The 25830-nt window shown below is 40.7% G+C and overlaps 1 protein-coding gene and 1 pseudogene across 1 annotated transcript; one reads left to right on the forward strand and one right to left on the reverse strand.

Moving 5' to 3' along the window:
• Positions 1-15763: 15763 nt before the first annotated feature.
• LOC145415425 (uncharacterized) lies at positions 15764-17962 on the reverse strand. Its single transcript, XM_080284704.1, has one exon. It carries the CDS (start codon positions 17960-17962, stop codon positions 15764-15766), a length of 2199 nt encoding a protein of 732 aa, XP_080140830.1.
• Positions 17963-23373: 5411 nt separating this feature from the next.
• On the forward strand, positions 23374-23491 carry LOC145415513 (5S ribosomal RNA; annotated as a pseudogene).
• The last annotated feature ends 2339 nt before the right edge of the window (positions 23492-25830 follow it).

Consider the following 25830-nt stretch of genomic DNA (forward strand, 5'->3'; position numbering starts at 1 on the left):
CATGAATGGTGTTGTAAGGGAGGTGAATACAAGAGTATTGGGTGGAGGTTTGAGTCTGGTGAACGCTGATGATAGTGGAATCTGAATCAGCTGCTGTTTACAGATGATACTGCACTGGTGGCTGATTAGGAGGAGAAAGAGAGACAGTGTGGCAGAAGAGTTTGGGTGTGTGAAAGGAGGAAATTGAGAATAAATGAAAATAAGAGTAAAGTAATGAAGTGTATGAGATTTGTAGATGGTAGGAAGGTGAATGTAGTTCTGAATGATGAGTTACTTAAGGAGGTAGTGTTTTACGTATTTAGAGTCACATGTTGCTGTGAATGAAAGAATAGATGTAGAGGTGAAGTTTAGAATGAAATAAGTAGGAAAGGCACTGGGAGGAATGAAAAAAAAGTGTTTAGATGTCGTTCGGTTATAACAGATGTAAAGAGAAGGCTGTATGAGAGTGTAGTGGTACCGACTGCATTATATGGGTCTGAAACATAGATTATTGGTGTAACAGGAGGAAGAGTTTGAATGTAATGAAGATGAGGTGTCTGAGAAGTACGTGTGGAGTGACACGTATGGATCGAGTGAGAAATGAAGTGCGATGGAGGACTGGAGTTAAGCGGGAGATGGCTGAACGAGTTGAACAGAGAGTATTGCGATGGTTTGGGCATATGGAGAGAATAGATGAAGAGTGATTGGTGGAAAGATAACTGGATCAGATGTGAGAAGCATAAGGCTGAGAGGAAGACCACGAATAGGATGGATGGACAGTAAAAAGAGAGCGTTAGGTGCGAGAGGGATGTCTGTAGAGTGAGGAAGAGTGGATGCACGTGATAGGGATGATTGGAAAGAAATTGTGAATGAATAAATGGTGATGCGGCCCATAGGAGATATTCTTCCACGGCCGGTCTTATCAGTCGATCAGGTCAGGTGTGGTAAGATGATGGGCCCACTATGATGTGGGAGGGATAAACCAGCTTTGCTGTCAGGCCCTGTTGCGGATTTCACTGATTGCACAGCGGAGTTGACCCTCGAGCAGTGTGATGCAGTGAGGAACTGTCCTTCTACCCCTGAGGTTAAGATACGAGTAAATGTGTGTGTGTGTGTGTGTGTGTGTGTGTGTGTGTGTGTGTGTGTGTGTGTGTGTGTGTGTGTGTGTGTGTTGACCCTCGAGCAGTGTGATGCAGTGAGGAACTGTCCTTCTACCCCTGAGGTTAAGATACGAGTAAACGTGTGTGTGTGTGTGTCTGTCTGTCTGTGCCGCTGTGTTATCTAAGAATTTCCTTTAGGGTGTTGTAATTTGTTTTTAGTATTTCATTGTATTATTATATATGTACTTTTACTGGACCAATCTTTAAAATAATGTGTATGATCATTTGTAGCTGTGGTCAATAAAATTCTATCTATTCTATCTATCTCTGTCTGTCTGTGTGGATGAGTAAATTGGGAGTGTGTCGTTCTGTCACTGCTACCTCCCTCTCCTTGAGAAAAGCAGCCTAGGTATATGGAGAGATAGATAGAAATACATAGACGTATGAGTGTGTGTGTGTGTGTGTGTGTGTGTGTGTGTGGATGAGTAAATTGGGAGTGTGTCGTCCTGTCACTGCTACCTCCCTTTTCTTGGGAAAAGCAGCCTAGGTATATGGAGAGATAGATATAAATACATAGACGTATGTGTGTGTGTGTGTGTGTGTGTGTGTGTGTGTGTGTGTGTGTGTGTGTGTGTGTGTGTGTGTGTGTGTGTGTGTGTGTGTCTGTGTCTGTGTCTGTGTGTGTGGATGTTTGTGTGTGTTAATTAGGCCCTCTTAACTCCAAACAGACGCGAACCCCAAACCCACTTTCAAGTTTCCTTCTTCAAACAAACACTCCTACTGGAAAGATATCTCGAAAGATTAGGACTTTCACTTGACAAACAGAAGACCTTTTCCCAGTATACGACTAACATCAGAGCAAAGGCATCGCACAGACTTGGTGTCATGAAGACTTTCACTAGCAATACCGGACATTTGAAAAACAGAAAGAACCCCTGAAAAAGGCAATAAACAATTACTCAGAAACACTGCGATTTGCGCTGGCCAAAGTCTGGTATATACCTTAACAAACAACACATAGATTAGTTTAAAATACACACACACACACACACACACACACACACACACACATATATATAAACCCGGTATATATATATATATATATATATATATATATATATATATATATATATATATATATATATATATATGTGGGACTGTCCAGCTTGTAGGCTGGTCAATCCCGGATTTTTTACGTCTGTCCCGCCTTTTTAACTGGGACTTAAATGTCCCGCTTTTTAAGCAGATTATCTTTAATGTCTCGCTTTTAGAAATTTACTGTTACATTACTGTAGATATAGCATGAGCTTCGTTTATGTAATTAGGATGAAATAGTAAAATTAAGCCTAATCCAAACCAAATAAAATACTGAATTGTTAATATTAAGTGTGTAATACTAACCGGTAACTTTGGTCGGCCCGTACGGTATGTTGGTTTGTTCGGGATTCGTGTGAGACGTTAGTGTTTGATGAGCAACCTTAGGGTAAGGTGCAGCGCTGTATCATTATCAGCCGTTTGAGTATCTACTGCAGGACCGGCCTATCCCGACCTAAGTCGTTTTTTTTTTTTTTTTTTAATGCGGGGAAGAAGGAACCAAAGGCCGCGAGCCCGCAATTATTGTTCCTTCCAAGAGAAAAACAAAATACAAGAGAAAGCCAAATTCAAGATCCGATCATTTCGAGCATATCTGGCAATCATTGCTTCGTTCCAGTACTTGATATAGCTGAGTGCAACAAACAGTCCGACACTAAGCATCACATGCCTTTCCTGAAAACTAAGCTTAAATTGTACCCTGAACAGTTGTATCTTGATAGTGTAAATGTTTTTCACCGTCCACGTGGCTTGGTGGAATGTACCAGACATTCGGATGCTATCTGAGCCATCTGGGACTTCACCCAGGAACAGGAATGCTGAAAGAAGGAGCTCTGCTAATCATTACCATGGTGGGATTTCTGCTCCAGTGACGACTTGTGATACACGACTGCTGACGCCTTTGCCTGAACTAGATCACCACCATCAGAGAATTGCTACGCAAGATCTTCATCTTCTGTGACTGGAATCCGACAGGCTTTGTCTATGAATTTCCACTGCCTCTGGAAATGCACAAACAGTTCAATGTTTGGTCCCAATGTCGGCCCATATGCCTTCTTGAAAACGTCACACAAGACGATCTCATTAGCATGATGTTGACACGCTGGCCACAGCAGCTCTTGATTCAGACCTTGCCTTCTTTTCACACATGCACCTCAGACAGGCCAGTGATTAAAGCAGAAATGTCACAGTTCCCCTGATGTTCTCTTCAAAGCCATGCTCTTGAAGGAAGCTCAGACATGCATCTGCTTGAACAGTCCCACTGCTACTGGTAACTTTTGGGACACCAAGCAGGATTTTTTGATCTTTGTCTCCAGGACAGCAGCATGGTCAATTTCTCAGTTTGAGTTAGACCAGACAGCAACTTTGTGTTCCAGTGTAAGAGAAGAGGCGTCGCTGAAGGTATGTCGTGTTTTTTTGGCTTCAGCTGCTGTCATTTCTATCTATCTATCTATAGCCCGACGCCCTAATCCCGCAAAGCGTGGCCGCAGACAAAATGCCTCCAAGTTGCTCTGTCACCAACCATTTGACTACCCTCCCCCCAACTCACTCCTCCCTCCCTCATATACCTCTCAACTCCATCCCTCCATCTCATCCTCGGTCTTCCCCTCCCTCTCCCTCCCTCCACCTCACCTACATACACCCTCTTAGTCAGTCTTTCATTCTCCATTCTCTCCACATATCCAAACCATCTCAGTGTATTTCTCCTAATCTTCTCAACCCACATCCACATCCACACCATAACGTTCTTTCACTTCTTCATTCGTCAACTTGTCCCTCCATGTCACTCCACATGCTCCTCTCAAGTAGCTCATTTCCACTGCTCTCACTCTTGACTTGTTCATTTTACTGTTCTTAATTCGATAGCGATTGACAGAGCTTCTAAATTCGAGTGTCAGTTCATTCAAGTTTTGACGAGTCGCTTTTGCTAAAGCTCCCATCGGAAACATCACTGTCAAGTCTGATATATTCACTCGATCCAATGTCAAAGTCACCACAGGAGTAAGAAAAGCGTGGGCAGTCCCCTTGACCCAGTTTGGCGTACTTGTTCGATGGAGCTCGGGAGTGAACTCCAGATCAACATCTATTTCTGATGACGAAGAAAAAGAGAAGGAATCAATCTTCGACGAATCGACGGTGTGAGCCATAGCTTCCGAGTCTATATAAGATATTTCCATTCTCTTCTGCTTTTTCTCCAATTGTCTTCATTTCACCTCACAGGATTTCTGAAGCAGCTGGTCGACCCCGGCCATTCTCGATCTCATGCAGTCTTCCTGCTGACTGATTAGGAAAGCCCGGTCTTCGTCGTTTGTGATCTGCATGTGAGCATCTCGCTTGGAGATGTAAAACTGTTCTTCAAGGTTTCCAAAAAAGATTTCTTCCTTCATTTTACATAACTTAGTCCTTCAGTCAATTTTACTTCATCTTTTCATACTGCTCGACTAGTCCCAAAAGCTTCTTCTTGCCATAGCAGACGGATGTGGTAGGGACATTGGCTGAACACCCCAAACAAAGAACAGTGTCAGTCACTGCAGACACACTGTCAGACTTGATTTCTTCAGGATTACATGGTCGTAAAAGAAATGATTGAGCACTTGACCCGAAGATGGTAGTTGACAACCAGTGATCGTTCCCTGAGCAAGACAGATCAGCCTGACAGAAGCACTGCTTTGTGTAGCGACTGTAGCCTATCACCTGCAAACAGAAATTTAACCTGAATTAGAGGAAAACATGCAATGTAGACTGTACACTAAACTACACACACACACACACACACACACACACACACACACACACATATTTTGTCCTAACGAGTGAGCAGTGTAATATGCACAATTGCAGATTACACAACCAGCCGACTGCTGGCAAGGCTGCCTGCATGTATTTATAGACTCATGGGCAACTCCACTAGAACATTCCATAATATTCTTGAACTGTCTAGAACCTCTTAGAACATTCCAGAATTTTCTAGATCCGTTTCTTACTGTCTAGACTCTTCTAGAACATTCTAGAATCTATATTCTTCTCGAACCGTCTATACCCTCTTAAAAGTTCATGTTTAGAGCGACCTCTAATCGTTGTCAGATCAGCCTCATTTTTTTACAAGTTACTACTAAGGCAGTGAGTTGGAATAAGAGCATCTTATATCTGAATAAGCTTAAGCTATGTGAAATTTCAGTAAATGACCATGGGCAACACTAATATATATATATATATATATACACTAGGCTCGCACAGTGCACGAGATTGGGCGGTCCACGACCTCGCGCACTGGGAATTTGCGTACTGGGAATACATAATCTTATGGGAATAATTACATATGGGCGGTACCCCCTCATACCTGGACATTTTTTGGCCCTTAGAGACATAAAAAAGGTCAAATTTTTCAGACATTGTACTACAGATATAGCTGCAATAACAAAAATATGGGCAGTCACCTTAACAACAGTAGACAACAGGCCTGATGGATTTAAACAAGAGTTCTGAGGCGCGGCAACGCACTTACAGTGCCCCCGCCACCCCGGCAGCACCATGCTTGTTTAACGGTTGCCAATGTTGTATTATTCCAGGCTTTGACGAAGAAATTTACGGCCTGTTGAATGTTACATTTCTTCCAGAATGCAGCAACAGTCATTATGGTGGGGGTTGCAGGTATGCCAGGTGAAGCAGGTGAATCAGGTGGGGCTGTGAAGGTGGAGAGGGAGGCAGCTGGTGAGTCAGGTGGGGCAGTGAAGGACGGCGGTGGGCGAGTCAGGGGAGGTGGTGAGCGGAGGATCCTCCCTCTCCTCCTCGCTACTGCTCACATTTTCGGCAATTTCCCTCATCTCTTCTTGCTTGTTTGTTTCATTCCTCATCTTGTTATGGACGTATTGGCAGTATAACAACTTGGTATTCACGAAATAAACATCATTATTATAGAAACTGGGTATCTATTCTAACTTACTGTTATTGCCGAAAACGTTATTATTGAAGCTGTTATTGGCGATATCTTATTGTAGACTCCTCTTGAGCACCTTCCCCATGAGCCTCTAGGTCACTATTGGCTCGTTGTGTGTGGGGGGGTCGCGTACTAATGGAAAATGGCATTTTTAAGCCACTTCTTGCCTCTACCTCGTGTTTTGTGGGGTAAACTCGCGCATTCAAGGTTTTTCGTTATGATTTTTGGTCACTTGCTCACAATGCGATTCGCGCACTGTGATGACAAGCACTGGGCGAGCCTACTATATATATATATATATATATATATATATATATATATATAGCCTCTGTGGTACAGTGGTAGAGTGTGCGTTTCGTACACAGGTGAACCAGGGTTCACGCCCCGCAGGGGTGATAAACTTTGGGAGTGTTCACCCGGCCACGTACTGCATTGGCGGACACAAGGGGTGCTGTGGTTGAACCAGTATTACTTACTATAAAGTATGCTTGCACCCAGTCGACTTGCGCGGGACGATTACACTTGGTTCACAGACTACACCCAAAGCCACTCCAACACTATGATTACACTTACAAGCACTTCTCACCCTACATACAATCTCTACCAGACAGCCTAAGCCTCTTGGTAGAGATACATTGGCTGTATCGTCCCGACTTCGGTCGGGATACGCCGGTTCTGCAGTGGATACTCAAACGGCTGATGATAATTATATATATATATATATATATGGTATTATTATATAATTACTCCCGTAATTATACAATGCGTAATCCAACCTGCCAGAACCTCCTGTTCAACAGTGAAACATTGAGGGTGGGGGGGGGTGTAACTCAAAAACGAGTGATTTCCGACAGAAATGAAGGTCAAATTAAAATGAAGTACACTGAAAATACTAGGAAAATGAAAATTCCATGCAAAAATGGCGTGTGGGAGTAAAAGTAAAAATTTACCATATATATATATATATATATATATATATAGATAGATAGATAGATAGATAGATAGATAGATAGATACAGATATAGACAGATAAACAGACAGACAGACAGATCATTTGCATCAAGGAAAAAAAACTTGCAGTCGATTATCATATAATATGAGTTGCACGCGGTTCAGTGCTTCAGCTTGACATGTCTCACCCTTGCTACTTCATGTTTCATCACTCCTTCCATAAAGAAAGAAGAAAAAAACACCTGCTAAACATTACACAGAATATCTCGTAAACAACCTCCCCTTCCTCCATGCAACACCATACTTCATAAAGATATTCATAATCATGTAGTCACCACAGCCACAGCCATCCATAACCATCAGCCAAATACCATCCTTCATGTACTGTACCTCCACAAGACACACACACCTCAAAAACTACTCTACCGAGAGAGACGCAAGTACAGTTAGCCAGAATGGGATGCTGCCACCATCATGTACAACCCAACGGTCACACTCTGATGCAACCCCTCACACCAGAACACACTGACTAGCCTTATGCACCACATTAATTATCACAAAGCAGACAATCCTTCAACATAATTTTAGCAAGAGACCTGTACGAGTGACCGGTTGATGTAGTGGGTTTCCTGCAGTCTACTGGGTTCACGACTACATTAGTCAGGGGCTGCAACATCAGTAACAACAAAAGCAATTTTTCCTTTTCAGGGTATTCTTCGCAGCATGCCGTAAACCATTCTGAACATTCATATCAATAACAGTATCAAAGAACATGAGAGAGAGAGAGAGAGAGAGAGAGAGAGAGAGAGAGAGAGAGATTAGGACGGAATAAGCTGACTTTCCTAAACACCGGTTAATAGCGCCTTAATTACGCCAGTTTGTAGGTACTTTGGTGAAATTAAGCGATTATCCAGGGCTCAGGGCGGTTGTGAAGACCGGGAAAAAGGGAGAGAAAACGTAAGGCAATGAACGAACTGAACTAGCAGGGAGGAAAGAAAGTGCTATTTTCAGCTTTATAAATCAAGAAACAGTGGAGAAACCCGGAGAAGTATATTTCCACAATATATGAAGGGTCATGATATGAAAATAAATAATGAAGATAATGTATGCAATGCGCGTCCGTATATCCGATGCAGTGACGTTATTGGAACGTCATCCTTAGATGGTACAACAATCCAGGAGAGGTTCTTCAGCTGCAGGCACCAGTGAAATAGAATACAGCTGGATCCTACGCTAACAACCGACATCACGCACCAAAGTCTCAAAGGGCAGTTGATTGGTCGAATGATGGAGTCATAAGATGGAAGAACACTATGATGTGTATGTCTCTTAGATGAGGCAGGTAAGTCAATAAAATTGCTGGACCAGAGATCTGACAGTTCCCAGGGCATTAAAACTAGGCTCGGGTTACAAGGTGCTCCCTCCTCGCTGCACTGCGGAAGACTGCACCTGCTATTGTTCCTATATGCTCTAGCTCCTCCATGGTTGTCTTACATGCAGTTACGGACATCACTGTTCTAGGAGTTAACAGACCATTTGAAATATCTTGCTTTGATTCCGAGACGTCAGTGCAAGGGTTTCTGTGGATATGGCGCGACATGAGATTCGTCCGCTGTTCTAGGTTGATAAATTTTGCCCTCAGAGAATCATAGAAAACCAACTGGGCTAGATTGTACCGCGGACACGCTTGGAAAAGGGCAGCAGTGGGGAGTCCAATAGCTGCTATGTTTGCCGCATGGCTCTGTCTCTTGCCATGTTCTTGGGATTCCATGGAAGGATGCCTTACTTCTGCACGGGCACGGGAAGCAACAGAAAATACTTGAATGAGTTTCGAAAGAAAGACAGAAGATAACAGACAAGAGACAGAAGAAGAAAAGTAAAACACACACACACACACACACACACACACACACACACACACACACACACAAGCAGAGGGGGAGGGGGAGGCTGAAAATGATGCAAATGAGGAAGAGCACCATGAAGTGAATCGGGTTATTAGTGGAGAAAGGACAAAAATACTTAAGAATTAGTCTCTCCACTATGGTCTTTTTGTCGTTTGTTCTTACTGTTTCCAGTTCCTTTCATGCAGCTAAGAAGAGCATCTTGGCTGTGAAGGTACCAACACTTTTAGCCAAAAGAAGCTTTTTTGCTTCATTCCTGCGCTGTCCAGATAATTTTACTGAATAAACATTTTTTTTTTTAACTTGCCTAGTTATGTATAGTCTTCAACCACCAAATTGCTACTGTATGTTACATGTCTTCCAGAATGAATAAAATCATCTGACAGTTTCAGGGAAATGAATGACAGGCTTCATCATACTGACGGCAAAAAGATTATCAAGAGCTTATTTAAATTGTCAACAATAAAAAAAAATAAACGTCATTGGACTGATGAGGTGAAACGTGTTCAAAAGGAAGCAAAAGGGCGTTAGTACAGTGAATCTAAATATATGGCCAAACAAATGAAGAGTGACAAGAGAGCGGCAATAAACTCACACACAGAAGATGAGAGCGTAATACAATAAGAGAGAAGGGATGAAAAAGACAGATAAGAGAGAATGAAAAATAAAGGTAGGAATAGTGAACAATGAGGAGGGAAGAGGATGGGAAAGATACTGATGTATAGCAATATGAAGACAGGAAAGCAGTGAAAAGAGAATGAAATGAAAGAATATGTACATGTAACCAACGTTAGTCAAAATTCACAGCTTCTTGACTAGATTTCTTCCGGACATTTGGAACACAAGTGTTTTCCTCTTAAGCAGCACAAAGTAAAGTGAAGCATGGACACAATGATGGCCCTAGGACACCACACGGGATTAACACCATCAACCCAAACAAACACTATTATATTGTTGTTACCACATCTGTAATATATTTTGCTCACGGGATACCTGCAATAGTGAAGGATTATAATGGGGATCATTTCAAACTCTTCAGTGTAGCAGGTGTCCTCTTGCTGCAATATATCTTTCTGAATGTATCAAGAACATACTGTACAGCTAAGTATATAATATATCATTGTTTTTCTGGGTTTTATTGGCTTGTACAGGTATAGGTGAGATGGGAGGTACAATGAATAATGTGACCTTACTTGGATACGTGGGATCATAAAATAGTTAATCATAAGCTGCTTAGGAAATCCTTTATTTATTTTATTTTTTTTCACTGGTACAGCTACCAGTCACTTCACACACAAACTAGAGTGAATGTTAAATCAAAAAATGAAACAGAGGTTAATGACCATACTTAGCTGATTGTGGATTTATTTATCGGAGAAATAGACTAAGAGCCTAAATGAAAATATCCCCGGACCAGTACGGCCATTATTACTGCACTTTGCTGCGGACAAAATCTTGACAATTAATGACCTTATTACTGGATCTTGCTTAACGGATTCAGCCCACTGACGAACTTTATGTAATTCTTGCTATCTCCCGACGATGTTACACAGTTCATGATAAAGTTTTCCATTTGGAGGGGTTGGGTATAGCCTTCATTAACTTCTTCAATAAAATATGTATTTTTTAACCTGAATATAATCGACTGGAAACACAGAGAATAAGCAATAATTATATCACTGGTTTCAAGAGGAAAAAGTCAAGCCAAGGCTAACCCACATTACTGACTTTTATAAGCCAGCTTGAACTAAATCCTCCCAGTCCATCTTAATCACAACTTAGGTGACATTTAGGGCAGTAGTTAAGAGTATATATTGTCCCTATTAACTCTATTTTCCGGGCGAGACCCATAGTTTTCCTTTCACTAGTCTGACTTTATCAGACGGTCAGGGATTTTTATTCAGCCTCGTTCCTTGTCCTCGTTTTATCTCTCAGTGTTATAATCTCATATGTGCCTGACATTTTCACCCGTAAACCCCCACCATTGCACACTCACACACACACACACACACACACACACACACACACACACACACACACACTGCAGAAAACTGTACAAAAAGATAGGTGCTAAAGGCGTAAGGAAATTCAGTTTCCCAGATAGAGCACTTGATCAGTAGAATGCACAACCGAATGAAATAGTGTGTGCCAAAACAATTCATAAATTTAAAGACATGTATGATAAAAAAGGTTCAAAACACTAGACAGTACGAGCTTGACTCATTCCTGTAAAGATATAATTAGGTAAGAGCAATTAGGTAAGAACACACACACACACACACACACACACACACACACACACACACACACTGCACGCCTTTAACACCCCGTAGAATTATTGAAGTACACACAGTGCGTCTGAATGCTTCTCACTCTGTGTCGCTCGAAATATGATACAAACTTCTGGGTGTCTCAGACTTGAACTAGAGTGAAGATTTCACTAACTTAGTTAAACTCTGTACAGAAGACCTGAAATAATACTCAATATATATATATATATATATATATATATATATATATATATATATATATATATATATATATATATATATATATATATATATGTTTGTATGTATGTATATGTATATCTATCTATCTATCGATAGAAAGATACTAATATACCAAACACAATATAAATGCATATATATATATATATATACCATTGGATCCCGGAGTTTCTGGGCGAGGCATTGTACTGGGAGGGGACTAAGTGTACCACCTTCTGCTTATCGGCTCATAGTCGCGAAGCTCATAGGTCCCTACCCGGGGATTCCCTACTTTATTAAAATGTGAAAATTCCCAGTTGTGTCCAATACTCTGGACACTGGGCTCCAACGGGATATATATACAGCATATAATATACATACGTTTTAGTCCATAATATATACCATAATGAAATAGAAAGATAGACATGGATAGATAAACAGTGAGAGAGTATCCTCACAGAAAGGAGGAAATTAGACTAAGAGAAGACCAATAAGATAATAAGGGGATAGGGACGACAGTGAACGGGAGTGAAGGAGAACTCGGCTGTATTATTAAAAAATATTGAGCATGTCTCTGGAAAGCACACTCTTCCTTGCACTAAGGAAAGCCAAACTCTATTTTTGTTATTACTAAAACAGCTGATCGGACGTGTGCTTTCGTGAGCCGATTGGTATGCCAGCAGCTACTTTTCGGTAATGTTGGTATGCCTGCATATATGACTGTGTTCGAATTGTCTGAAACAAATAAAAAATCCAACAATCAAAATACCTCTGGCATCATTATAGCATAAGAGAGGCATCGTTCATAAACATTTGTACATTGTAAAATAAAGATATAACAGGTTAGAAGATGTATAAGATGCCAGAAATAAGATATTATGCTGATGAAAGCCACTGGCTTACCAGTAATAATCGAACGATTTGTGTTTGTTTATGTCATTTGTCAAACTGTTTCCCGGGATTATCATCACTGAAGAGAGAAATGACACGCTTGATCTCATCGAGGATTGAATAAAGAAAAACGTAATCTTTAATATGAAGACAGATGGAGGGATAATTCTGGTAAATATGAGGACGTGGGAGGAGATAAGTAACGCCTTGAATGCAGCTAGATTGGGCTCACCAGAACATCCCAGTAAAAAAAAAAAAAAAAAAAAAAAAAAAAGGCAAAGTATAATAACAAGGCGAGTGTCTATATAGAATAATTCAGGAAAAATGTATATACTGCCATTTCCACCCCAACTAGTTTTTGTCAATTCAGATGTGTGCCAAAGCTATGCAGTGTTACATAATGTGCTGTCGTGTTTTCTTAGCAGCTTATACTTCTATCACTGGGGATTCATTACATGACCTTTAACATGAAAGCTTAAAATACGAGTAAAAGTTTAGAAGCATGAAATTGTATACTAATGAAATTAATTACCTTATTATGATTATGTGAAGATAATTTCCAAAGAAAAAAGAAGTGGTTTCTCTCAGACAGGCCAAGGTTTGTAGAGCTTAGTTTGTGTAAACCCCATAAAAGCCCCATGAAGCAGTACTGGTACCATTGTCATGAAAGAAGGATGCCAAGGTTATGATGGAAGAAATGCTTTCTTAATGGCTAGGTTCACTATATACTTGGCTCTGATTTTCAGATGGCATTTTTCTAATTTCAGACCATACTGCTATCATCTTGGTGGTGAACTTTTTTTTTTTTCTTTTTTTTTTGTGACTTGTTGGTCATGTTATGGAAATTTCCAGTAGCTGAGATATACCACTTACCTCAAAAGTGAGTCAATTACAAACCATTTATGGTAGCAATACTTAACCTAGACTCCAAGCAAATCAGTCCAATCAAAACAAATTCCAGCTTTACCCTAGTGATTTACATCAAATACCCTGAGAGAGGGGTGTGTGAGTTGGGAGCAGGGCAGTGAAATGGCGGGGGACAGGGCGACTTGGAGGCGATTTGTTTGTGGCCACCCCAAACGGGATTGAGGCGTCTGGCAATAGATAGATAGATAGACCCTGAGGAAACCAGAGCAGGAACAGGAAGGCATCTGTTACTTTCAAAGAAGTTGAGGCAAAACAGAATTGCCAGGCAGCAACTTGGCTGGTGATGGCTAGATTAAGTCATGTGACCCTCTTGTTCGTCGGCAGATGGGTAGATTAAAAATTATCTCCATTAGTACTGATTCCTGACACAAGTGTCACAGGAGAAATCTAACTACTAGGATAAAACATTCCCTGAAAAAAAGTAGCTATCAGTTATAGGCAGAAATAAGATTAATACCTTGCAGATTTTCATGTTTATTAACATTTATCCAGAAAATGAGATAATATGCTGGTGTATATCACAGTGGTAATCAGGGCTCAGATTGCTGTTATTCAATGCTGGCAGTGGTTTTCCCACCTAGCTACATTGGTTGGGGTAGGGAGGACAATGGTGTGAAATTATGAGCCAACTTAGTGTATGATGTGACAAAAAACAACTTGGCTGCTGCTTCCCAAGCTTTACTCAACTCAATCACAAGTACAGTCCTGAAAACAAATATTACCTTATAATACTGGTATAAAACTTCACCTTTTATAAAGCATTCTAACCATGACACTCATCTATCTTTATTACTCTAAATAAGGCTTCTTCATATTAATACATACAATGCTCAAATTAATAAAGAAAAGAAGGTAGCTTACATGGCATGCTGCCTCAATAGGGTCCCAGTAGAATATAAACAAGGTATGAAAGTACACCCAGACAAAACAGTATGAAAAATACAAATGACAAACGCATATTATAACATTCTTCCCTTCTAGATGAAAAAGAGACTACCATCCAATAACCCTCTAAATACTCAGTCCCACCCATATCGATCTGGAGCCTTCGACACACGATTTGATCGCCGTACTAAAGGTGTTGCCGCATCCACTTCCATCTTGGCCTCCGGATTAGGTTCAATACTCCTCGGTGTTCCTTGGTGTGCGGCTGTAGGTAATGCCTCTGGTGACAATGGAGGTGAAAGTGATTCTTGGCCATCAGCAGCAGTGTAGTCAACTTGATCCCTTGGACATGGGGCCAAGTCACGAATGGAAACTGTCGTTTTCCGTCCATCCGGATGTCTTATATTAGCATATGTTGGGTTAACGTCTAAAAGTTCCACTTGATCCACTAGAGGCTCACTCTTGCTTGCTCTTACAAATCTTCTCAATAATACAGGTCCTGATGTCATGATCCAAGAAGGCAGAGAGCTCCCAGAAGATGAACGTCTTGGAAACCCAAAGAATCGTTCATGCGGTGTGACATTAGTCGAAGTAGACAGAAGGGATCTGAGTGAGTGTAATACATCAGTAAGAACTAATTCCCAATGTTCTTCAGAGAGGTTCCGAGCCTTGAGAGCCAGCTGAATCGCCTTCCATATAGTGCCATTGAGTCGTTCCACTTGTCCGTTACCAGTTGGGTGATAAGGAGTAGTTCGGCTTGTTGCTACTCCTTTCTGTGCGAGGTATGTTTTGAGGTCCTTAGACATAAATGATGTTCCTCGATCGGAGTGAACATAATTAGGCATCCCACACAGGCTGAATATTTTCTCTAGGCACTTGATTACTGTTGTTGTATTCATATTGGGACATGGAAAAGCAAAGGGGAACCGAGAATATTCATCAATAACAGTAAGCAGATAGGGGTTGCGTGAAGCAGTTGGAAGAGGGCCTTTGAAGTCGATGCTCAGTCTCTCCATCGGCTGTGTTGCCTTGATTAGTTGTCCTTCTCGTGGCTTGTAGAACCTTGGCTTCAACTCTGCACACACCTTACAGGAGGAACACACCTTCCTCACATCCTCAGTGGAGAAGGGAAGATTCTTGGACCTCACAAAGTGTAGTAGACGAGTCACTCCTGGGTGGCAGAGTCTATCATGTAGTTCATTGAGAGTAGATGATGTGGAGACCGCAGAACAGCAAAAGGCTCGGGTGAAGGTATCAGGTACTACATTGTCCTTACCAGGTTGATAATGTACAGTATAGCTAAAGGCTGCGAGTTCCATCCTCCACTCCTGGATCTTGTGATTCTTAACTTTAGTGCGTTTCCTGTTATCAAGCATGAAGGCTACAGAACGTTGGTCGGTTATGAGATCAAAGTGCTGTCTAGCAAGGAAGTGACTCCATTTACACACGGCTTCTATTATGGCCATAGCCTCCTTCTCAACAATATGATAGTGCACTTCACTTCCTTGTAGTGTCCTAGACATGAATGCCACTGGTCTTCCACCCTGGTTAAGTACCGCAGAGATTGCTACTTCCGAGGCATCACATTCAACTTCAAAAGGTATGTTTTCATCAACTTGAGTATAAGGTTGCTCTTTCAAGTTCCTGTTTTAGCAGACTGAAGGCCTTCAAAGCTTCTTCATCCAAAGGAAACTTCTTTGCTCTTGCTAATGGTTGAATTTTGCTTGAAAAATCCTGTATCCACTTGGCATAGTAAGCAAACATGCCCATTGTTCTTTTCAAAGATCCTTGGTTCATAGGAGGTGGCAGTTCTTGCAATGGTCGGAGTCTCTCTGGATCAGGCTTAATGACACCATTTCCTACACAGTAGCCAAGGATGTTGATGGAGCGCACAGACTTAATTGTTTTAGAAGCATTAAGGGTTAGACTTCTCTTGTTGATGACCTCAAGAAAGTGCCGCACACGGTCATCATGTTCTTCCTGAGTGTGTCCAGCAATGGTGACATTGTCCAGATATGGAAATGCACCCTGAAGATTCTCCTCCTTCACCAGTCTATCCATAGTCCGTTGAAAAACTGCAACTCCATTTGTCACTCCAAAGGGTACTCGACAAAACTGATACAGGCGGCCATTGGCTTCAAAAGCTGTGTACTTCTTGTCAGATTCCTTCAGCAGAACTTGGTGATAGGCACTTTTCAAGTCAAAAGTTGAGAACACACTATATGTTGAGAGTTCATTCACCATGGTGTCGATTCTTGGCAATGGATATGCATCTAGCTCTGTGTACTGGTTTACGGTTTGTGAGTAGTCAACACACATCCTCTTCTTATGTCTGTTCAAGGGGTCCTTTACTACTACAACCTGAGCCCTCCACGGAGACAAGCTGTCCTCAATAATTCCTTCAGCAAGCAGACGATTGGTCTCCTCTTCAATGAATTCTCGGTCATCTTTACTGTAGAATCTTGACCTGGTGACGATAGGCTTACAGTTAGGGAGTAAATGTTGGAAAAGAGAAGGCTCATCTACATTAGCTGCTGCTAGAGAACAATATGAATTGGTACCAGGTAAGTTGAGTGCTGGTTTAGGTCCGCCATACTCAATAGTCACACTCTGATGTTGTTTTTGAAAGTCTTGGCTAAGCAGCACCCCAGAACACAAATCCTTCATCAGTGCCAGACGTGTAGATGGATATGTTTGACCATTAAGATGGAGATTCAGGTCTACATTGACATAGCCTTGAGAGTTCGTGTGTAGTGATTTCTGTGCTAGGGTAACATTCTTGTCAGTTTGATGTACTTGTAGCTTCAAGTCCCGTGCAACATCTTCATCTATGTAACTGTCATCACTACAAGAATCAATGAGTGCCATCAACTTCCGCCCATTGATTGATGTCGAGGTGGCTGCCCGATGAAGGCTCTGAGGAAAAGTGGTGCCAGTGACAGTAGCGAGAAATGATGGCTGTGGAGAGTCAAACACGGTCGCCGTTGTAGTCTTGCCAGCAAATGTTGAGGTCTTAGATTGGCACACTCGAGCAAAATGGCCTTTCTTGCCACATTTATTACAGGCAGAGCTTCGTGCTGGGCAAGTATTACGATTATGATAAGGACCTCCACAAAAATAACACTTCTTCTTTGTGGATAGTGTGGCTGCCAATACCTGACTCTCAATAGCTGTCTCACAGTTTTCAGATGTAGGCCTATTCTTCATAGTATCATCTCCCTCCATCTGTACACCATCAGGGGTCACCACAGTGGCAGTATGTCCAAACTGAGGAGTGAGGGAACTGTAAGAACTGGCATTGCGTTGAGCTAGGTCCAAGGAATAAGCCTGATCATATGCTGCTTGTAGATCTAAGGTTTTATTTTCTAGTAGACGCTGGCGAATCAAAGGTGAGGTTAGTCCATTAATAAAAGCGTCTCTAATAAGTTCCTCCCTATACTGTTCGGCACTAACTGCTCTCAAATTACAATCATTACCCAATTTTCGAAGTTCTCTCAAAAATTCGTCTAAAGATTCACCTGACTTTTGCTGACGAGTGGCAAGTAAGTGTTTAGCAAATATTTCATTGGGTGTCTTAACATATAACTCTTCCAAAACTGAGATGGCAGAATCAAAATCAGTGCATTCTTCTATATACTCATAGACATTGTGGGTAACACAGTTTACAAGTGCCCTTAGCTTGTCTGGTGCCTTATCCCCACACTCTTGAATGAAGTTGGAAAACGTCCTGTGCCAATGCCGCCATTCCTTTGCTGCAGTGGGAGAGCTGGGGTCCAAATCCAGGCGAGCTGGCTTCAGTAGTTTCTCCATTACTGAGTTGAGTAAATTGATGTGACAAAAAACAACTTGGCTGCTGCTTCCCAAGCTTTACTCAACTCAATCACAAATACAGTCCTGAAAACAAATATTACCTTATAATACTGGTATAAAACTTCACCTTTTATAAAGCATTCTAACCATGACACTCATCTATCTTTATTACTCTAAATAAGGCTTCTTCATATTAATACATACAATGCTCAAATTAATAAAGAAAAGAAGGTAGCTTACATGGCATGCTACCTCAATAGGGTCCCAGTAGAATATAAACAAGGTATGAAAGTACACCCAGACAAAACAGTATGAAAAATACAAATGACAAACGCATATTATAACAGTGTACAAGGGATATAGTTTTCATTTCTAGTACTAGAATATGCAGTTTTTCTCATTTAAGGGATATTATCCACATTTGTGATGGTGGCTTCCCTCCTGAAGAGTTGGATTGCCAAACTCAAGGAATATTGGCCTAAATCGAGGAGGAGGTTTGAATCACCACTGTGTCAATGCATGTGATGGACCTGACGTTAGTATAATATTCTTCCCTCAGTAGCCTTTTTTTCACAGTTTATAATTTCTGACCCACTTTTTCTATACCAGTAACTTCTTTAAACAGAATGACACCAAAAGATTTTCACGTGATTTCAAAATGCTATTGACAGCAATTTGCTTGTGGCCACCCTTTTTGGAGTGAAGGTGTTCAGCATTAGATACACAAAGAATCAGGCATGTTCCTATAGTATTGTCATAAAATGACCTCAAGAATCACCTCTTGCTTTTTCTGCATTAAGTCCTGGGACACCCTTGTATTAACTCTGCAACATTTCTTTGCATAATGTGAAAGGGGGAAGACTAACATATTCATATAAAATATTTTGACATATAATGTTTCAGCACATTATAATGTACTTTAAACACATTCACATTACAACAGCCTCAAAAGGTAAGTATATGTATACATCATAAGGTCTTTTTTCTATCTCATGGTATAAAGGAAGTATCGTTATAAAGTTTTCATTAAAAGACTAAATTCGTTTTTCATTAATTTTCATCCGGTTCAAATACTGAAGGTATAAAGGTATTAAATATATATAGAGTACACTACCAAACATTCGTTAATATACTTTTACATATTATATCAAGTATACACTGCTTGTAAATTACAGAAAGTAGTAATACATTATGAGGCCTGATCAGTAAGGTCTGTTAAGAGTTGTATATACTGGACATGCAGAGAAAATAGTGGCTGCAATTACAGCACCCTTCCCTTAGGCTCATGTTGTCTTTGCCACTATTTTCTCCTATCTAAACCGTAAGCCTGATTTTATTGACACTGTAGCTATGACATGTTTGGCATGCTTTGTAAACTGCTCAATATAACTGTGCTTCCAAAGCACGAAGACAACTAAAGAATCACAAGGTATTAAACATAAATCAGTGGAAATGGTTACATAACAAGAGATTGCAGTTTTCTGGCATCCTGATTCATCAAGAAGGATGCATGCCAGGCTCACCACACATACACATAATAAAAATCTTAATTCATTAAGCCATCCAGTATCCAATTTGTCCCCATCAGGAATGTACAGGCATAAGGCAAAGCTATTCTGTCCTGCACACAGTAAAATAAACAGAAAGCTAATCCCATATTATCACTTTTGGGGCAAAGGGGCCCAAAGCCAGTGTACTATAATCCACCACATATAAGGGTAGAAGACTGACCATTGATATGCCAGTATTTTTTAAAGGGGGAAAATAATTATATACTTTCAGTCAGCTTAAACCTTTGTGTAAAGCTAGGGTTTTACTCACAATGCCACTTCATGAGTGTTTATACAGATAACTGATGTCGGTTGACCAAGTGTCTATACAGATAATTGATAAAAGCCTGTTGGCCAAGTGTTTATACAGATAATTGATAAATGGCTGCCGGTTGGTAGAAATATGAGCATTAGAAAGTGTTGCAATAACTAGTCCTTGCAACTTTTTTCACTGCACCTGATCTTTCCAAAGCAGATTAATATTGTCCAGCAATAATAAAATACATCACATATCCCTTAGCTGAAAGGTTATTATCTGCTGCTGCCACTACAGTCCTAGTGGTGACTTTCCTAAGCTCAGTACAATAATCTGGTATGAGCAGTATTCTCTTCTTTTAGCTTCAGGAGCATCTGCATGAATGACATGCCTTATGATATCCTGTAACCAAAGAAAATATTTACGATGCTGGTTGATGACCATTTAAGTACCTTAATTTATGGGATGATGGGGAACTACAATGGTGCCCCTATTAACTTCGTATAGACAGAAATGCAGCATCCATCCAGGAACTAGACCACACTTTTCCTCGCTTCTTGCTGTGGTGAGGCACTGTCTACCATCAAGGAATGTTGGTTCACTGAACAGGATGGGCCTGCAAGGGGTAGTTGCTTGCCTGCAGTTGATTTGTCTGCTTTGCCACACAGGCATTACTCTATAACAGCAGAAAAGCAACAATAACAGAAAAAATATAAAAGACATCCCTGGACTGAAAAGGTGAGCAGAACTAATTAGTCCTCATAATGCATTTCAAGAAACAGGCATATGATGTGGACAGCACCAACACCATTGTTTTTCTTTTAGGTCATAATAGGGATGATTTCTCTGCCGTTCAGCATTTCCTGCCAGGTCCTGTACAGCACTTTCATCCACTTCATTCTCCTTTCCTGCAGGAGTGGGTTGGGGGAGATGTAACTCTACTATTATCTGAGGAATGTTGACAGGATAAGTATCAGCATCATAAGAATACAGAATTCAATGTTGGGAAGGTAATATATACATCACTTGTATATTAGCTACTTTGCCTTTCTCTTGCAATTGGTAGCTGCCCTTGGACTGTGTCAATAAGTTGGACAACACATTTCTAGCTGAGGTCAAACCACATCAGAAATTCTGCGCTGGTCATAGCCTCTAAAGGGTTCATTCTGTCAACAACAGTCCGATGTCATACACGAGGTTGGAGACGCTGAAGGTCTCGCAGCCGCTGATATTGTAGATCCATGCTGAAAAGATTACATTGATATTAGCCTGAGGCATAGTGGTAGTAAAATAACAACACTGGCTAGACATCAGACTCCCTGCAATGTATTTTTGATAATGACAGCACAATCAGAAGCAGAAGTGTAACTAACAGTTCTTACTGTACTTGCTTTAACCCGTCACGTCCCGAGGTTTTCCGCACCTCCGACATCCTCCAATCCCGAGGTATTTTCGATTTTTTTGGGGGGGGGCTAAAACCTTCGCTTTTGGTGAGAAACATCGAAAATTCATAGAGAAATTGCTCACCTAAGGTTTAAAATACTCAATCCAGGTAGGAGTCCCTCCTTACCTGACTGGGTTTTCTAACATGCTGGCACCAAAGAAAACGAGTTCTATGGGAGGGTAACTATTTTATCCACTCTTAAACGGTATTTATTTATTTACTTGGTACGAATTTATATGTAGTATGAGAGTATATTGGTTTTCAAGCAGTAATAAAGGCATTATAAGCATTGTTTCACTCACTAACTAATCACCATGCCTGACCTTTTTTTGCCACATTACCTGATCATTATTTCTGACTGTTTCTTCTAATGCTGTGTAAACATTATCCTCCACATTGTCATCGATTGGGGAATCACTCTGGCCCTGAATATCTTTACTGGCCAGGTCACTGGTAACAGGTGAATTGCCAAGACAATGGCGTGAGGGGGGGAGGGGGGAGGTTATGCGGTGTAAGGCATTGTCCTTGCTTGTCATTTTGTAGAGGAATAGAGGAAGGTGTCCCGTGTATACATACGAAAAATCACGCGCGAAAATTGAAAATTGTGCAAATTAGGAACCTTGCAATTGCACGACGTACCGGTACGTCGCCGGGACTGGCAAATGCAAATCGTTGCAATGTACCCATACGTCGACGGGACGGGGCAGGTTAATCAGTTCCACTGTGCATGTTATGATGTTAGAAAATAAAACAGTACTTTGCACAAGTTGCCTTGTAAAATGAGCTTCTGTTTGGTCAAATTTGTTTCAGTCTATTTACTTTTGCTTGCTTCAAAACTGTTGAAATATGTATATGTTGTCCCTTGCACACACATGACCTTGTTAAGTGTGAGCTGTTGTTTGGTTTGTGTCTAGTAATGGTTATTGTTACTTTAACAAGCTTACTTAAGAGGGTTCTACACATTCCTGAATAACATAAATCATTTCAAGGAGCCTGGTCACAAGAAATTACTGTAATCATACCAATAGGCTCTACCAGTGTCCTTAACAACTTAGTATTTATTTAAAGTTAACCCTGTATTTCATATTTTACCAATATTTTCTCAACCATTCACATCTGTACTGAACTCAGGAAATGGTATTATCAGCACAAGCTGTCTGCAGTATGTTGCTTCACTGACCAGAAACATCTAAGGAAATTCATTCACACAATTTAAAGTTGACTCTTCCTTGCAAACTACTTTAAAATCAATCGTTGTGGCTTATGACACGCAGACCTTTTATGGCTGGCATTATTATTTTCTGTGGGGGTGTATGACTGCATATACTCTAATATGCCCCCTAAAAAAAATAAAAAAAGGTACAGCATTAACATTACAATGGATGTCTACATAATATGTAAGCAATGAATAGGTTATGAATGGCAGCTAACGTATAAAACTATATCATACATGTGCTGCAATTTATTTTTAATATCGTGTAGTTAACAGTGCAAAATCACTGTAGGCTGCCTGCCATACTGATGACGGACAATAACAGAAGTATTCATCAAGATTGGAGTCTTCCTCCTCAGTTATAACATTCTGAAGGTAATAAGCTGTGCAAGTGGTTGGATAATCAACGATAATAAGTTATAAATCTTTAAAGTATAAACATACATAATCACACTGCCTGAGGAGTACTTACACGAACAGTCACTGATGTTGATGTTGGTAGAGGTGCAGGGTCGTAAAAATACCGTGAAGTGCTTCAATGTACAGTTACACATCTTCCAGAGATGCTAATATTTTTGTCATCAATGTGGTCTATGGTTTATGTAGTGACAGTAGTTTCAAAGGATTATGACACATTTAAGAATATTGAGTGCACTTGTAAGCCAGCCTACCCCTGTCTCAAATTTGTTGTCTATATTCCAATAATATTATAGTGTGAGTGCGCCGAGTTTAATAATAACAAAGTGAGTATAGCAACTTCCGAGAGACACTCAATTTGTTTTAATAATACGGCAATATCTAAAAAGGATAGGCAGACGTCACGAGAAGAGGGTAAAGAGAGGGAAGAATGTGACAGATATAAGGTGCTGAGTAATATTATTTGTTACCAAAGACACGTCGAATATAAATAAGCTGTTTTCAGAACCGACTCATATTCTAGTCATTACCCTAAAAAAGGATACCACGTTGAGTACACCGCTTCCCGTCCGATCAGCGAAGTTAAGCAACGTTGGGTCTGGTTAGTACTTGGATGGGTGACCGCCTGGGAACACCAGATGCTGTTGGCATCCCTACGTCAAGTGGGGTTGGTGGAGGATTAGTGCCCCTCCCTGTAAAACAATTAACTCTAAGCCCTTGGCCACCCCGTTTGGGATACATGGTGTCTGGCAATGAATGAATGAAAAATCTTACAACTTTGGGAGCAACTCTTTGTGAACCATTTCAGGCCCTGTCACTGCTTAATGTACATCATTTCAGTAACTACAGCAATTCCTTGTAAAGGATATGAACTCCAGCAGCAGTTCCTTCTTAAAATAGTTTGATCCACTGTAGCAACTTATGGTTAATAATTTGGATCACTACAGGAGTTTGTCATGAACTACCTACACCTCTTCTGTACAGTTGTTGTTAATAAGTCGTTATTTAGAACTCCCAACAGTTTATCATTCATTTCTTTTTATATCCCTTGTAGTAGGTTATTTTGTGAACAACCTCATTCTCCTCGACAGCTCTTCTGTTCTGTGTTCTTTCGGTTCAACACCTTCTAGGTAACTCGTCCCCGTATCGATCGCATCGTTGCAAAGGTTCCAACATGTTTCCATGCGTCGCTTTTGGTCACCTAATGACGGTTCTCCACGCTCCTCGATCACTGACAGCATCCCTGTTCTGTCCCTCACTTCTTAGGTCACACTTTATGACCTCGTCCCAGGTCTTTCTCGGTGTGCCTCTCGCAGCCCTACCTCCGACGTTCACAATTCTCACCTTACGCATCCAGCTGTCATCCTCCATCCTCTCAACATTCCCAAATCATCTCAATTTAATACCTTTCCACATCACAACACTAATACATTTTGGTCCCATTCTTCCTCTCAACTCTTCCATTGCAATCTTAAGTAACTCCGACAGAAGAAGGATAAATAATTAATCGATACTTTTTAATTCTTCACAAAGATGGGTCCTTAAAAGGCATGATAGACCGTCTGATATTAATATACACTGAAAGATGTCATCATAGTGAAAAGGGATTAACAACTGTCGGGTAGCCACGGACTGCCTCGCACATACTTTGAAAATTACAATTCATTCACACAGGGAAGGTGTCAAGCATGCAGCATATCAGTTATAACAAATGTTTTGGTTATCTCATTTCATATATTCATTCTCCTAATCAACCAGTCTAGACCACCTGTCTCCCAGAGCGCTGCATCAGTGTGCCTTCTAATTATTTTCTCACTACAAAAGTTATTACCTTCTTACACAATGATCAACTGAATCGAGAGCATCTAACTAGTAGAAGCTTGCTTACCTTCAGTATACAGCAATGATTTCGAAAATAAATAAAAATTTATGTAAGGCAATCAACGCTTCTATCTTAATACTGTCTAACTAATATGAAATAATATACAAGTATATAAGAATTTGCAACGGTAAAGCGAGCACATTCACACTCCCCCACCCCCCTACACACACATAAGTGAATAAGTACTGACAAAAAATAGTTCCCTTTATTGCCTCACCTCAGTCCACCATCTTGATCTCCCGTTGTGGAAGCCTTTCATATCCAAGTCCACAAATGAGAACCACATCAGTGGTATTAGTAATACACTCAGTCTGACCGAGACACGGCTTCAGTCACGCAGAATTTGCTGTAGTTATGTGCATTTCAACACAATAATTTCTTAGTCAATGATAGGGTGGTGGCATATTCTCATGAAAGTTACATAATGATATGGTGTAATACAAAACACTTGGGGAAACACATCTCTTTGATTTTTTTTTTCCATTGTGGATGCTGCAGCTTCAGTATTCGTCACTTCATTCAGATTCGCCTTTGCATTTGGGTCGGACTGGTGGAAATGTGAACTGACTCCCCATCTTGTCCTTTATGAGTTCTGGTTCAGTGGCTGATGATGCTGTTGTAGGGAAGTGGGGACGAAGGCTGGGGCTGGGTTTAGGGTGGGGCAGGGGATTCCTTCCACAAGGATATCGATCTTAAAAGTGTCCTGTAGCAGCTGTATGAGAAGCTTGTCCTGTCACATGCCAAGTTTAAAGTAAGGGGCTGTTGATATGCAAACCAGCAAAACGTATGACGTTTATAAAGTTACTCATTTACTCATTGCTTCCTCGGTGCCTATATCTTGCTTTCTAACGCCCACCGTTTAAGTTTATCCTGTTGGAGTAATGATATTGTGGTCATCGGTCTATCATCAATCTGTCTACCAGTTCAACAGTAAGGGAGATTTTGTTTCCACGCCTACAGCTTTTTATGGGCAACTGGTAAACTATGGGCACTCTTCAAAAATAATTCATTGCCTTTAAACTTGATACATTGCTTCTTATTCATATTTTCTCATATTTACTCTAAGTGCCTCACTCCCATTTGCATTTCTGCCTTTCCCAGTTGTT

This window comes from Coenobita brevimanus, chromosome 102, assembly GCF_032717465.1.
Source record: "Coenobita brevimanus isolate Jiangsu-jjx chromosome 102, ASM3271746v2, whole genome shotgun sequence".
NCBI classification, from domain to species: domain Eukaryota; kingdom Metazoa; phylum Arthropoda; class Malacostraca; order Decapoda; family Coenobitidae; genus Coenobita; species Coenobita brevimanus.